Here is a 14,317-nt window from a genome sequence, read left to right as displayed (position 1 = left end):
TATCCATAATACCACAGACCCAAATATATCATTTATTCATAATTCCATGTCCAATTTCGTGGTGAAAATTCAAAAATACCAATTCTAGGTCTTCTACCAAAAATCTCACATTTTCACTCAAATTCTTGAATTAACTAGCCTAAATTCGTGTATTTAACTCAAAACATGCAGAAATCACTTACCTAATGATTGATGAGGAAAATGGCGCTCCAAAATCGCTCCAAAGTCGGCCCACATGGAAGAAATAAAGTGAAAATGAGCCAAACTCCCGTTTTAAAACAACACTGCGCTACCCGACCTTCTTCACGAACGCGACCTTACCCTCTATTTACCCGTAACACGGTACAGTTAAATTTATATATGATTTTTAGATAAGTGAATTAATTCGATCCTGAAATAATGAAATAACTTAAGAAATATTTAATACTTAGCATTGGTGTGAAGATGAAATACCAGAAATAGTGATTCCGGGCGCAACAATAATAAAAACAAAAAATAAGAAGACAAAGTTGTATAGAGCTTAATATAGATCACAGTATCAATTTTACCAGAAAATTCGTCTCCCTTACAATGATAACAGAGCTCACTATTTATAACTACGTCTAGGGAACAAGGTCCTAGGACCGTACTCTTCTTCAATGTCAATTGTGAGGGTCATTGATGGAAGTGTAACGGTGAGCATAAATGACAATTTTTTTGTAACGGGCAACTCAATATTGTGGAATATTATTTATTAATGCCACCGGGCGGAGGGTATTTATTGCCTCTTTATGAGTGTCATTCCTTCCGGTGCCAAACAGGATAATTGCCTTTGGTTCCACGTGTCATTCTTTTAAGCAACCACCTATCATAACATATTTTACTCTATACACCCTCGCGTTCGCGAAGAGCATCTTGCTCCATCTCCAAAACTCCCCTTCGCAAATGCGAGACATGGGTCGCAAACGTGATGCTTCATCATGCCACATCTTCGCAGACGCAACCACTCCAACACGAACGCAAAAGCCAAGCTTCCAGGCCCGATCCTTTTCCCTTACGCAAATATGATCTCCTGCCACGAACGAGGTGCACATCCGCCCACACCTTCGCGAACACTGGACCCATTCGCGAACGCGATGAACAAAAATTCTCAAGCTCAAATCCTTCTTCGCAAACGCGAGCAACCCTACAAGTTCGCGATGGACAACACCAGAATCAGCATCAGCAGCAGCAAAACATAGAGGAAATGATCCGAAAACATCCTGAAACTCGCTCGAGGGCCCCGGGACCCTGTCCAATCACACCAACAGGTCCCAATACCTTATTCAAGCTTTTCCAAAGGCTCGAAACACCACGAATAATATCAAAATTATGAATCGACGATAAAAACCCTTCTTTAAACTTTTAAACACTCAAACTTTGGCGAACACGTCCGAATCATATCTAAACATCCCGGAATGACGCCAGACTTTACGTACCAGTCACAAATCATAATGCGAACCTATTCCAAGACTCGGAACCCCAGGCGGACATCAATAACACCAAAATCCACTTCAAATCAAACTTAGGGAATTCTTAAACTTTCAAAATGTCAATTTTTCATAATAAGCGCCAAAATGCTCCCGGAGCACCTGATACTCAACCCGAACATATGCCCAAGTCCGAAATAATCGTACAAACCTATTGAAACCTTCAAATCATGATATCGAGGTCATTTACTCAAAAGTCAACCTTGGTCAACTCTTCCAACTTAAAGCTTCCGAATTGAGAATTTTTCATCCGAATTAACTTTGGATTTCCCGAAATTCAATTCCAACCACATGTACAAATCATAAAACATTAAGTGAAGCTACTCGAGGCCTCAATCCGCTGAACGATGCGCTAGAGCTCAAAACAACTGATCGATTGTTACAAATACTCGCGGCAAAGATAATTGTGGCACTTCTAGAACACAATTCTTTTTTAGGAGGTCAAAAACCCGTCACAATTGGATAAAACAAACTCTCACAAAATAAGTGTTTTTTTGTAGTGAGATACAAATTGAGAATAATAAAAAGTTACATTTGAATTTTTAAACCAATTACAATGGGGTAATATATAACCGCATGTTCGCATGCTCAATATGAGCAATTTTTTTTCACATTAATAATAAAATTGGAGGTTTTTCCGAACACCCACATATTGTTTGATTAGGTCAGAGGAAGAATACGAGAAAACAAAGAACAAAGACATGTCTCGGAGCTGGTTGAGTTACTTATGCTTTGACAGTCTGACTTTGGGATGTCCTTAATGGATATGTTTAACGTATATATACATACACTCTGAAAATGTGAAAATTTTAATTTACATTATCAATACCTATAACAGCAAGTATATTAGACCACAATTTTCAGTTTATGTTAATTTCACTTTTAATCAATGATGACATTATCCTTTAGGTGGTGATCACGCCCAACTATACTCTCCTAAGAGGTTTAGCGGTCGCTGCAAGTATAATGCTGTTTATAAGTCTGAAGTCGAATCCTACAGGAAATTAACCTACTAATCACAACCACTAATTTCGCAAGAATTCAAGTAATCAACCTTCAGAAATATAAAATAATGGTTTGTGTATTTACTAACTAAAAACAAAGTATTTAGAAAGCTGTAATTTTATTACTACCAAAGCAAATGTTATAGACAAGATTGAAAAAGTCTAGGATTTTGATTTTTCCTATTGTCGGAATCTCCCCCGCTGCGTTTCCTATAAATTCACCCAAGTATTCTTTACCAATCGTGAGTACTTTGAGTGTCGTAGCTCTCTCTCGAACAACTACCACAATTTACTAGACGTATTCTCTCAAACTACGCTAGCTAGCACTAATTCACTGCTCACTGTGATCGCACCAGGATTTCGTTATCTCTAATCCCTCCTTTAAACCCTCCGTATTGATCTCTCAAATACTTAGGAGTGATATTGATCAACAACTACCTAAATACATACTCTCTCTCGAGCAGTACACACTAAATAGGCACAATCAATTGAGGATTTTCAACCAACAACAATAATAATTTAGTTGAACAAGTAGAGAAAAACAAAGCGCAAATTTATATTAAACGCAGTGAAAAAATCATCTTTCAATAGGTTCATCAAACCCTAGATGAGAATTTAGCTACTCATAGTTGTTTGCACAAATACAAGATTAGAATTCATAACAAAGGAAAATTAGGAAGAAAGAGGAAAAAACGTGAAGTTGAATCATTCTCCTTGCTCCAATCGTGTTCTTGTCTCTCCAAAGTCTTCTCTCCCTCCAAAAAGCAGCTAACTCATATTTATAGGGTTTAGGGTTGGATTGGGCCGAAATTGCTTCTCCTAATTCGGATTGGAAAAGTTGAATTTTTCTGCTCCGGTCCCGGTCTGGCGAAGTGACCCTCACTTCGTTGTCCGGGACTTTCCAGATTTCTTCTGCTTCGGTCCTGGTATGACGAAGTGAACCTCGCTTTGCTGTCCGAGAATTTTCTCTTCAGCTTATTTTTCACCAATTTTTCTCTTATTTGATCCTTTTCTACGCAAGTTTGTTCCTACACATAAGAAACACGTAATAAACATATTTTCACTTCAAAAACGATGTGAACTCCCGCAACTCACACACGAAATAACACACAAACACACTAAAAGCATGCATTTTCACCCTTTATCAAGTGATCTACCAGTACAAAAAAGTTTTCAGAAAGAAGAAGTTAAACTCATACGTTAAACTTTAAAGGAAGATTCAAAATTAAAAAGGATGTTTATGCTTTCTTTAATTGAAAAGAAAATTGTGCATTTGTGTCTTAGTGATTGTTGACATGTATGGCCGGCCTGAGCTGCTACGTACATTATTTAATTTGTCCTTGCACTATCGTCGTGTCTCTGCTCTCTCTTCCTATACAATACCCACCAATATTCTACCACTAATTAAACACTTGCAATTAAACCCTCGATCTCTTCTCCAAAATTTTGTTCTAACAACTCATCGATCGATCCCACGCAAACTAAATTTATTATGGGAGATTTGGAAACTTTGGCCAAAGCAAGAAGAGAACTAGAAGATTTGTATCTTGGAGTTCCTGATGATTCTGTCAACCTTACTTTTGAAGACCTTTCTGAAGTCCGTCCCCATAATAAACAACAGCATAATAATGCTACCCTTTCTTCTTCTTCTTCAGATAAGAAAATTAATTTCCAAAAGGAAGTCATGATGTCTGATGTTTCTGAACCTTTGCCTAGTTCATCACTTACCAAATTGCCCAGCTTAGACTTTAACAGAGCTTTTGAAAATATTGTTATTGAAAATAATTATCATACTAATAATCATGTTTATCAAGATTACCGTCAGCCGCAAAACCATCGTCACCATGTCATGGAGGAGAATGCCATGTTGCATGGACGCCATAGTGACCATCACCATAATCTTCATCATGGTTATGGCGGCCGTGGAGGTTATCATCATCGTGAAATACATGCACATTATCATGGACATGGAGCTGGTCATCATCATTCAATGGATGGACATGAAGGACATGGAGCTGGCCATCATCATGGGCATGTCGTCCATGGAGGACATCATCATCCTTACGGTTCACATGGGAGGATGCATGTAGTAGGGAACAGCATGAGTTATGATCATGACATGAGTCAAATGAGTGGGATAAGCATGGTATCCACGGGCGGGCGGCGGCGACCAGGGATTCCTCACTCCAATATTTGTACAGTTTGCACCACCTACATCTACCTCTTTCGTCACCGCTGCCTGGTTAGACTTATTTTTATTCATATCCAATTTAAGTTTGCACTCACAATTTAAAATATATTTATACAATTTTTTTGACGTAAGTATAAAATAATAGTAATAGTAAGTTATCATATTAAACTATACTCACTCCGTTCCGACCCAAAGTATATGTGTGGTTATAAAAACTTCTCATTAAGGGTAGAATTGTAAGTTTAAGTTAAATTGTTTCTAAATTTAGAAATGGATCATTTTTTTTGGAATGCACCAAGAAGAAAATAGGTTCACATAAAACAAAACGGAGGAGTACTGTTTTTGTAAAAATTCTTTGTATGATTATTATAAACTCAAATCCCACATCATATAAACCCTACGCTTGTTCGGCTGGTTTGATAAGAGTTTTGATCTGCACATAGAATCCAACATTACTAAAATAATATTATATTTTTCTTTTCCTCATAAATTATATTCTACATAACATTTGCAGGAGAATATGTATTATTTTAAATAAAATAGAATGTAAAATAAAAATACTGATATTAGTTAAATTTATAAAACAGCTAAATGATAAAACTAATCTTTATAACAGCAAACAAAATTATATTTTGTTTAAAAGAACACACTTATTTTTAAATTATACATTATATACTAATTTTTCATACATCAAACTGATCATCAAATTAAGAAATAATCCTTGCATTACAAATCTTCAAATAACTTCTCTCTGAGCTAGACGTCCCTTAAGTGAAGTATATCTATTTTTCCAAGCATTCACAAATTTGGTTTAGTTATATGTCCCATAAGTTAAAAATCTGGAAAATAATAGGGATTTCTACACAAATATCTAGTCGACTGTTTATTTTTCCTAATTAGTATACATAGATTATATACGAATATACATATATTATATATGAACTAAACATATATTATATATCTGTGAGCTCTCTTTTTAATTTAAACGCATGGGTGTACGACTATTTAAGTAAACTCTTCAAAACTATATGTATAATAACAGGTATGTGGAAGAGTCTACTGCAGGCAATGCTTGCGCATGGGCATGGGAGAGATGGCAGAAGGTAGAAAATGTGTTGAATGCTTGGGAAAAAGATTTAGTCAAAGGTACCTACCTCTCAATTTTCCTTAATTTCCTTTGATTTACTTCTTTGTTTTCTAATGCTTGTCTTTATTACTATGGCAACCCAAGTTGATTAGTGGTATTAGATAAGAAACACTCATAGAATATTTTGATTTATATATACTTCCAAGGCCGGCTCTATCGTTATAAGAGGTGAGGCTTATGCCTTATGCCTCCAAATTTGGGGACTTATTTTTTAAAAAAAATAGGTTCACATAAATTGGAACAGATGGAGTAATATTTTTAATATAAAAGTAGAGTTTTAATATAAAAGGAAAGAAAGCTCTTTATACATATACAAATAAAGTAATAATTTGACTTACTTAAAATGGGTAGATGAATAGTTTTCCAACGTTCTAATTTTTTACTTTTTACTCCTTCATTAGAGAACGTGTAAAATTTTTACTCTCCCTTTCTTAATTTGTTCAAGTCAATCTTTCTTTTTACCAATCTCTTCATATTTCAAAAACCCTACATATTTTTGTCTTTCTCTTTAATATTCTTACTCACATTCTTTCTCCAAGATTTTATTAGTTTGAGTGTTCAACGATACTTTCAAGCTTCCAATAGTTCTATACTTCTATTGCTCCATAATATCTTATCTAAAATCAACAATATCTCAAGAAAGACTAAATGAATTGGTTATAATATCATTTGAAAAAGAATTATTAGAAAAAATCGATTATATATAAATAAGATTATTGACAACTTTATATCTCAAAAAGTTAAAAAAATAGATTTCAAATAAAAATATTTTATAACTTCCTTTTAAAACTTTAGGCTTCATATTAAATTTTGGTTTTAAGTTTCGCATGTAGTTGAGCCGCCCTTGTATACTTCTATGAAAGATTGACCATTTCCCAACATCAAAAGCTCCAATGGTCCTTGAGAAAAGTTAAAAGTATTCTTATCTCTTTCCCGTATGGGTTAGTCATTGAACCAATATAGTCAAACCTCTTTATAACAATCTTGTTTGTTCCGAAGATTTTTGAATGTTATAGCGAAGTGTTGTTATAGAGCATATATTATAACATAACATAAAAATTGATTATGAAAAAGTTTGACTTTTATAGTAAAATATTGTTATATAGGGATACTGTTATAAAAATGTATATTAAACCTTTTTAGAAGAATTTTACTGGATAACCATATCGTTTAGTTATCAAAAAGTTTAAATGTACATCGATAGGTTATTTGAAAATGATGATAACAGAGTGTAACAATGTCCAACTCTTACTCGCATTTTTTCTCTTATCGGATAAAATTATATTAAATTCTTTTTCACTAAATGATGGCAACGCAATTACATATTTTTAAGTATCTAACATTGAAAGAAAAACAAAGAAATTGAGAGAATTTTTATTAAATTGGAACACATGACACATTACTACCAATGAATGTGGCAGGCAAACACACTTAATATTGAGAAAACTACCCTCTATAGCCCCTCAAAATTTTAATAGTCCATATTTTGGCCCATTTATAGAAAATGGCCCTTCGGCCCAAATATATTGGATATAGTAGCCGAAAGGAATGAACATAACAACACAAGCGGCTGTAGCTCAGTGGATAGAGTGTTTGTTTCCAAGCTGAATGTCATAGGTTCGACCCTCCCTTACGCGATAGAGCAGCCTTTTTTTGCCTTTTTAAATTGTATTTTGTAATTTTTTGCATAGTGACAGTCTATTTTGTATATTTTTTGTATAGTAACAGTCTATTTTGTATAGTGGCAGTCTATTTTGTATATATTTTATATAGTAACAGTTTATTGTATATAAATTGTATAGTGACAGTTTATTTAGTATATTTTTATATAGTGATAGTCTATTTTGTACATATTTTGTATAATGACAGTCTATTTAGTATATTTTTTTGTATAATGACAATCTATTTTGTATATATTTTGTATAGTGATGGTCTATTGTATATAAATTGTATAATGATAGTCTATTTTGTATATTTTATGTATAGTGACAGTCTATTTTGTATAATGACAGTTTATTTAATTTATTTAATATATTTTGTATAGTGAGAGACTATTTTGTATAGTGACGTCCATTATATTTAAATTGTATAGTAAAAGTCTATTTTGTATATATTTCAACGTTATGCATTTACCTGAGAAAGAACAATCATAAAACTTCTACAATTCAATAAGTGTATCATGTAAAATTATTGTAATAGAATATACTTAGTCAGTATACACTGACTAAGTAGTTTCTAATACTTAGTCATTTGCAATAATCTATTTTGTCGACTTGTTATAATTATTTTCTAATAGCACATATTCCTATCGTTTCATGAAATTAAATAATTTAATTTTTGCTGGAGTTATTTCTGATCAACAAATAGACGGTGCTTTAATTTGGTAGTTACCAAATAAAATTTTTCACCAATTCTTCTTCGAGTTTTTTTTATCGACTTATTAGAAGAAAAAAATTAACACATGGCGAACCAGAAATGCTTGTGAGACCATAGGAAATAGAAACTAAAGGACGAACGAATTAAAAATACATAGGATATTCGTTGAGAATAACATTGCTGGTGGGTTTCTTTTCAGGAGTTGGGCCAATGATATGGCCGATGGTTTCTGTTTGAAGTGCTGTGTTTTATAATTTCAATTGCTAGCCGTTATAATTAGTTTAGGGCTATAATATGTATGGTATAATTTTATGGCTACCGACTGTTATAAGTTTTGAGCGGGGGGCTATATATGATTTTCTCTCCTTAATATTTTACCTTTTCTTCCTTTTGGCCCTTGCGCTGTTTCAGATAGTCCAAGGACTTTTCAACAACTTTAAACAAATATTGTGGCTTGCACCTAAATTGATGGAGTAGTAGTTATCGGTATAAGTGTTAATCGGACCGGGCTGACCCGTTTTCAATCCGTTTTAATCTGGGTCAGCCCGTTACTGTAGCTTAATGTGCGGGCTGGGACGGGTTGGTCGGGGCGGGTTTTGGACAAACATATTTTAGATAATGGTGCACCCTACCCGCTAAGCCCGTTATCCTGTTAACGAGTTGTTAACGGGCTGCAGCCCGTTATCAGCCCGATTACCGTTACAAATTATTATTTTTTTATTATTATTTGGACGGTTGCCAATGGTCAAAATTTAATTAAAAAAAACAAAAAAAATTACACTAGCCCCGCCCGCCCGAACGGGCCCTAAATAACCTGAAAATTCCCAACCCGCCCCCAGCTCGCTAAATAGCCCGCCCGATAAACGAACGGGCTGGAGTTTTTTCCGTTCAACCCGTTCCAGCCCGCCCGTTAAACAGATATAGTTACCAGTACAATTGTGTTCACATCTATATTTATGCTACATTAAAAGTACCAAGCTTTTAGTAAAATACCGTTCGTTTTTTTACCTTATAAAAATAGATTTCATAATGAATAAAAGTATAATTTAATTATTTCCTACTCCTAATATTTAGGATTAAAATCAACTAAACTTTTACATATTATATAGCTTTCTTATTTGAACTACTATCTGAAATGTCCTAATATTTAGGATATTATAATCAATTAGAATTTACCTTATAGAGCTACAAGGTAAAATATGAGTAGTAATTAAGTAATATATAAAACCTAACCTACGAACTTCATATAACATGTACTCTATTGAAGGTGAGGAATCCAAAAGAGTCGAAAGAATCGAATTCAATTTGACATTGATTTTGTTTTTCATACGGGCCGTGTATATTTTTCTTGGGAAAAGTGCACGGTTAGCCACTAATTAGAGTTATATTTACTTTTAAGTTACTATTTAAAATGTATTTACTCGTTAGCCAGTGCTTTAATAAACTTTTACTCGCTCGGACAAAAATACCCTATACTAGACATGATGTTCTTAACTTCATGAGTGTTGTGTAAATATTAAGGACAAAGTGTCCTGAATTAGCACTTTCTATTTTAAACTTTAGGACATCCCGTCCTTAACTTCATATGTGTAGTGTAATTTTAAACTTTAGGATATCCTGTCCTTAACTTCATATGTGCTGTATAAATTTTAAGGACGTGGTATCTTTAACTTCATGAGTATTGTGTAAATATTAAGGATAAAGTATCCTGTATTTGCATCTTCTGTTGTTAAACTTTAGGACATCATGTCCTTAACTTCATGAGTGTTATGTTAATATTAAGGACAAAATACTCATCGATATGAGGTACACACACAACACACGTATCCTAATACTAGTGTTTTAAAATGTGGCAGGTACATAAAAAGAGCAGGAGAGATGGGGTGTTGCATGGGCTACCCAAGTAGGGTGAAGCAACAAGAGTTTATATGGGCCGAAAAAGGGCCGAGGAGAGTAGTGGAGGGCCAGAGTAGCATGATGATGTCCACATCAAGAAGCCCAGCTCCAATTATGGCCCATTCACTGAGGGGCTCCCCTTATTCACCTTACACCTCCTCGCCTCACCATCCTCTTCCATTGTAGCTGTAGGAACACAAGTTATTCCTGTCGGATTCTCTTTGATTTCATAAACAACACTAGTTAGTTACTTTGGCATTTCTATTCATTTCTTTCTTTGTTACAAGCTGGAATACAAAATCAATTCAATTTTCTTCTTGTAGTCTGTAGCAGTATTTTAAAAAGTGTGGGCATAAGGCGAGATATTTTACATGTGCCTCAGCGAGGCGTAAGTCCCGAGACACGGGCGTAAGCTCATGGGTTGATTTTTAGTATTTTATAAAATAATATAATTACAGTAATATTTTTAAATAGGTAAAATTGCATAAAATTTGAAGAAAACTATAAATAGTGAAATATATATATATATATATATATATATATATATATATATATATATATATATATATGCTTCATCCCCATAAAAAACTACTCAAAATAATCCATTATATGCTACTTACAAGCACAAGTAACTTAAGTTGAACAGAATAAAGTTTTCTACATGGAGGAACAAAAATGATGACTAACTTGCAATTTGAACTTTGAACTTGCTGCTATGGAGGAGAATTGAGTTTTCTTTGTATTTGAAAAAAAAAGGTTAATTGTCATTGTTTTTGGGAGATAGGAGCCGACTAGCATACAAGATAAATAATTGAAAAAGATTATAAATTAGTGCAGCAATAAAAAAGGATAAATTTAATGTTCTGTTCCTTTTTTAAACTATTGAGTAATTACAAGTTGATTTTTGAGAATTTGAGTTTTATATTAAGGACTTATTCAGTAAATTTTGTTTTAATTTGAAAAAATTCTTTTGGACTTACGCTTCACTACAAAAACGCACATCAACATCCGAGCGTACGCCCCGAATTGCTGGACGTATGCCTTTTGAGACTTTCCCCCGCACCATCGCCTCAGGGCATTTTTGGTGAGCCTCGCCCCAAAGCTCGCTTCAGGTCTCACCCCGAAAACACTTTTTAAAACACTGGTCTGTAGTGACTATATGACATTATTATATACTAAATGTTCGAACATTATTTTTGCTAATTTTCTAGATGGATGAGTAACTTTTTCATGGTCGGATAAATTAACCCTTTTATACCGTTAGACAGGGCACTGAAAAGTTACACTAAATATTCAAAGTCTTGCTTCATTTAAGTGGAAACCGTGAAACAAAAGGATTAGCTAGTAACTACTCTTTACTTTCTTTGTTTTTATTACCTCTCAAAGAAGTGAATAAACAAAAGGATGTGCAGAAGACATTAGATTCTCGTTGATTGAAGATTTAACGGGGCATCAATGGAGCTTTGATACTTGTTACCCGGTTGCTTTATGGTGAAAGTTATCAGCACCTTCAAGTTTCCTAAAACACAGTTCTAATTTCATTGTTTAATCTCTTAGTAATTTTTTTTTAAATTGACATTCTAATAAAATCTTGAAATACATATTAGTAAGTTAGAACTATTTGATGCCGGACATATTTTTATATATTTCGATATTAATTCACTCGTATTTTTATCGCTCTTTGGTTGTATTTTATTTTTTTTTTATTTTTTTTTCTCTTTGGTTAATTGATATTGAATATGTCCAATTTAGTTTGATTATGGAGTTTTATATTTATTTGGATATTAATGAATAACATAGGTACATTAAAAAATTTCATTTTGCAAAATTAATGAGTGAGACCAAGAACCAAGTTGTCAAAGCATTTGTATATTTTTAAGTTGTGATACGCTATAGTAATAAATAAAGGAAGGTGTCAAGTTACTTAAGAAGGATGTTTATGAAGAAGACAAAAGACATTGTAGAAAAATAAGAGAGAAAGCTTACCTCTCAAGAGCATGAAGACAAAGATACTGCAAGTGCAATTGAAAAGTGAGCACTTGCGACGCGGACCAAACTCCTCTGCCACAAGCCTCGCGACGCTTCGTCCACCGCGGATTCTGCCTCGCGTTACACACTGCTTGGCGCGAGGCGCAGGTCCTGGTTCGAAGCTATTTTGTTTTCTTTTTGATCTTGGATTTAGTTATTTTGTCTAGGCTTTTTACCTACACCTATAAATAGTCATTAAGCACGATTTTTATACAACTTTTGACCAAGGGAGAGCACAGAACCACCGTGGAAGCCAGAATTCATCAGATTCCTTCTTTCTTCCATCAAACTTAGCAATTTTTATATTTCTTAGGATGATTTGTTATTTGACTACCATGTTTATGTGGAGCTAAACTTCGCGTTCTAGGGTTGTGGTTGTCATGAATATTGACGTTTATTAAATACGTCTTTATTGATTCTAATTATCATCTTTTGTTATTTCTCTAATTCTAGTTTCAATTTGTAAATTGTGTGGCCACCAATTTATCCTATTATATTTGCTACACATGGAAAACCATGCTTAGATTAGAGAGGAATTAGATAGAGCTTGTTTCTAAACCCGTGGCTCGGGGAAGGATTTCGCGATGAGGATAGGAATATACCTAACAGTTTTGCTTAGTTGAATGTCGTATTTTCTTCGTACATGATAGATTTAATGCCATATAAATATAGGGTTGATATATTGTGGATAGACGGTTAGTAATGTGGGAACATGCTATTTATATAAACGATCCGGTCAACTAGGAACCATAGATAATTTGGATTAACAAATATACCTATGAATTCAATAGGATTGATAAACCGACCACGAGCAGGATTCTTCATCTCCTTTGATTAAAGTCAATCACAATATCGGGGTAGGATGGATGAAGTGGAGGTTAGCAACCGGAGTTTTGTGTGATAAGAGAATGCCGACGATACTCAAAGGCAAGTTCTATAAAGCGGTGGTTAGACCGGCTATGATGTATGGGGCTGAGTGTTGGCCTGTTAAGAACTCACATATCCAAAAGATGAAAGTAGCAGAAATGAGGATGTTGAGGTGGATGTGCGGGCACACTAGGATGAACAAGATTAGAAATGATAATATTGGGGAGAAGGTGCACGTGACTCCCATTGATGACAAGCTGCGGGAAGCGCGACTCAGATGGTTCGGGCATCTAATGAGGAGAAGCCCAGATGCTCCAGTAAGGAGGTGTGAGCGGCTGATTGTTGAGGGCACGAGAAGAGGTAGAGGGAGGCCTAAGAAGTATTGGGGAGAAGTGATCAGGCAGGATATGGCGAAACTTCAGATTTCCGAGGACATGACACTTGATAGGAAGTTGTGGAGGTCGAGTATTACGATTGTAGGGTAGTTGAGTCTCGCGTTACTTGGTACCGTTGTGAGCCTAGTCTGGTAAGGTTTTAGTCTAAAATAACTAGGGGCATTGCCATGTCTTAATACTTTCTCTTTTCGGTGCAAGATCTATTTACTAGCCATCATTTCTGCCTTGTATTTTTCTTCTGCAATTTATGTTCCTATTTTTCCTATGATCTCTGTGGTGAAGCTAATATTCTCTCCTTTTGTTTTTCTTATTATCTTGAGCCGAGGGTCTTTCGGAAACAGCCCCTCTACGCCTTCGGGGTAGGGGTAAGGTCTGTGTACATACTACCCTCCCCAGACCCCACTTGTGAGATTTTACTGGGTTGTTGTTGTTGTTATTGTTGTAATTGCTTCTTATTAATTTAGTTACATGTTTAAATTTTATATTAGTAGTTGTAATAGAAAACCTAACACTTTTGATTACCTTGGACAGTTAATTAATTTTAGTTTGCTTAGTTAATAATTACTCCAAGATTCTGTGGGTTCGACATCCGACTTTTGAGTCACTTTATTACTTGACGATCACGTATGCTTGTGTGTACTTGGGGAACCAACATGTTTTTGGCGCTATCGCCGGGGACTTAGTTATTGACTGTTTATCTAAGTTAATCTTTAATTATTTTTTTCTGTTCAAGTTTTTAATTTTCTTTTTAGTTAGTATTACATTTTTTACATGGAAACTTTGAACGAAAAGTGGTGGCATGGTAAATATTCTTGTTTTGTGATCATTGTCCATATTGTAGAGGATCTCACTTGTGGTAACAGAGTGAAAATATTCTCAAGAGCGAATTGTGTGCACCATCTGAA

At 34.5% G+C, this 14,317-nt stretch overlaps 1 protein-coding gene across 1 annotated transcript; it reads left to right on the top strand.

The window, feature by feature from the left end:
• Window positions 1-3,908: 3,908 nt before the first annotated feature.
• LOC142164866 (uncharacterized) lies at window positions 3,909-6,071 on the top strand. Its single transcript, XM_075223598.1, has 2 exons — window positions 3,909-4,754; window positions 5,746-6,071. The coding sequence occupies exons 1-2, from the start codon at window positions 4,005-4,007 to the stop codon at window positions 5,872-5,874; spliced, it is 879 nt and encodes a 292-aa protein (XP_075079699.1). The 5' UTR covers window positions 3,909-4,004; the 3' UTR covers window positions 5,875-6,071.
• The last annotated feature ends 8,246 nt before the right edge of the window (window positions 6,072-14,317 follow it).

This window comes from Nicotiana tabacum, chromosome 10 (assembly GCF_000715075.1).
Source record: "Nicotiana tabacum cultivar K326 chromosome 10, ASM71507v2, whole genome shotgun sequence".
NCBI lineage: Eukaryota > Viridiplantae > Streptophyta > Magnoliopsida > Solanales > Solanaceae > Nicotiana > Nicotiana tabacum.
The sequence above is the reverse complement of the archived record's forward strand: the minus strand, read 5'-3'. Positions and strand labels throughout refer to the sequence as shown.

Excerpts from the sequence above, each read along its gene's own strand:
- LOC142164866 (XM_075223598.1), top strand. The coding sequence starts at position 4,005 with ATGGGAGATTTGGAAACTTTGGCCAAAGCAAGAAGAGAACTAGAAGAT. Across the intron at positions 4,755-5,745 it reads TCTTTCGTCACCGCTGCCTG|GTATGTGGAAGAGTCTACTG; the intron begins GTTAGACTTATT and ends GTATAATAACAG.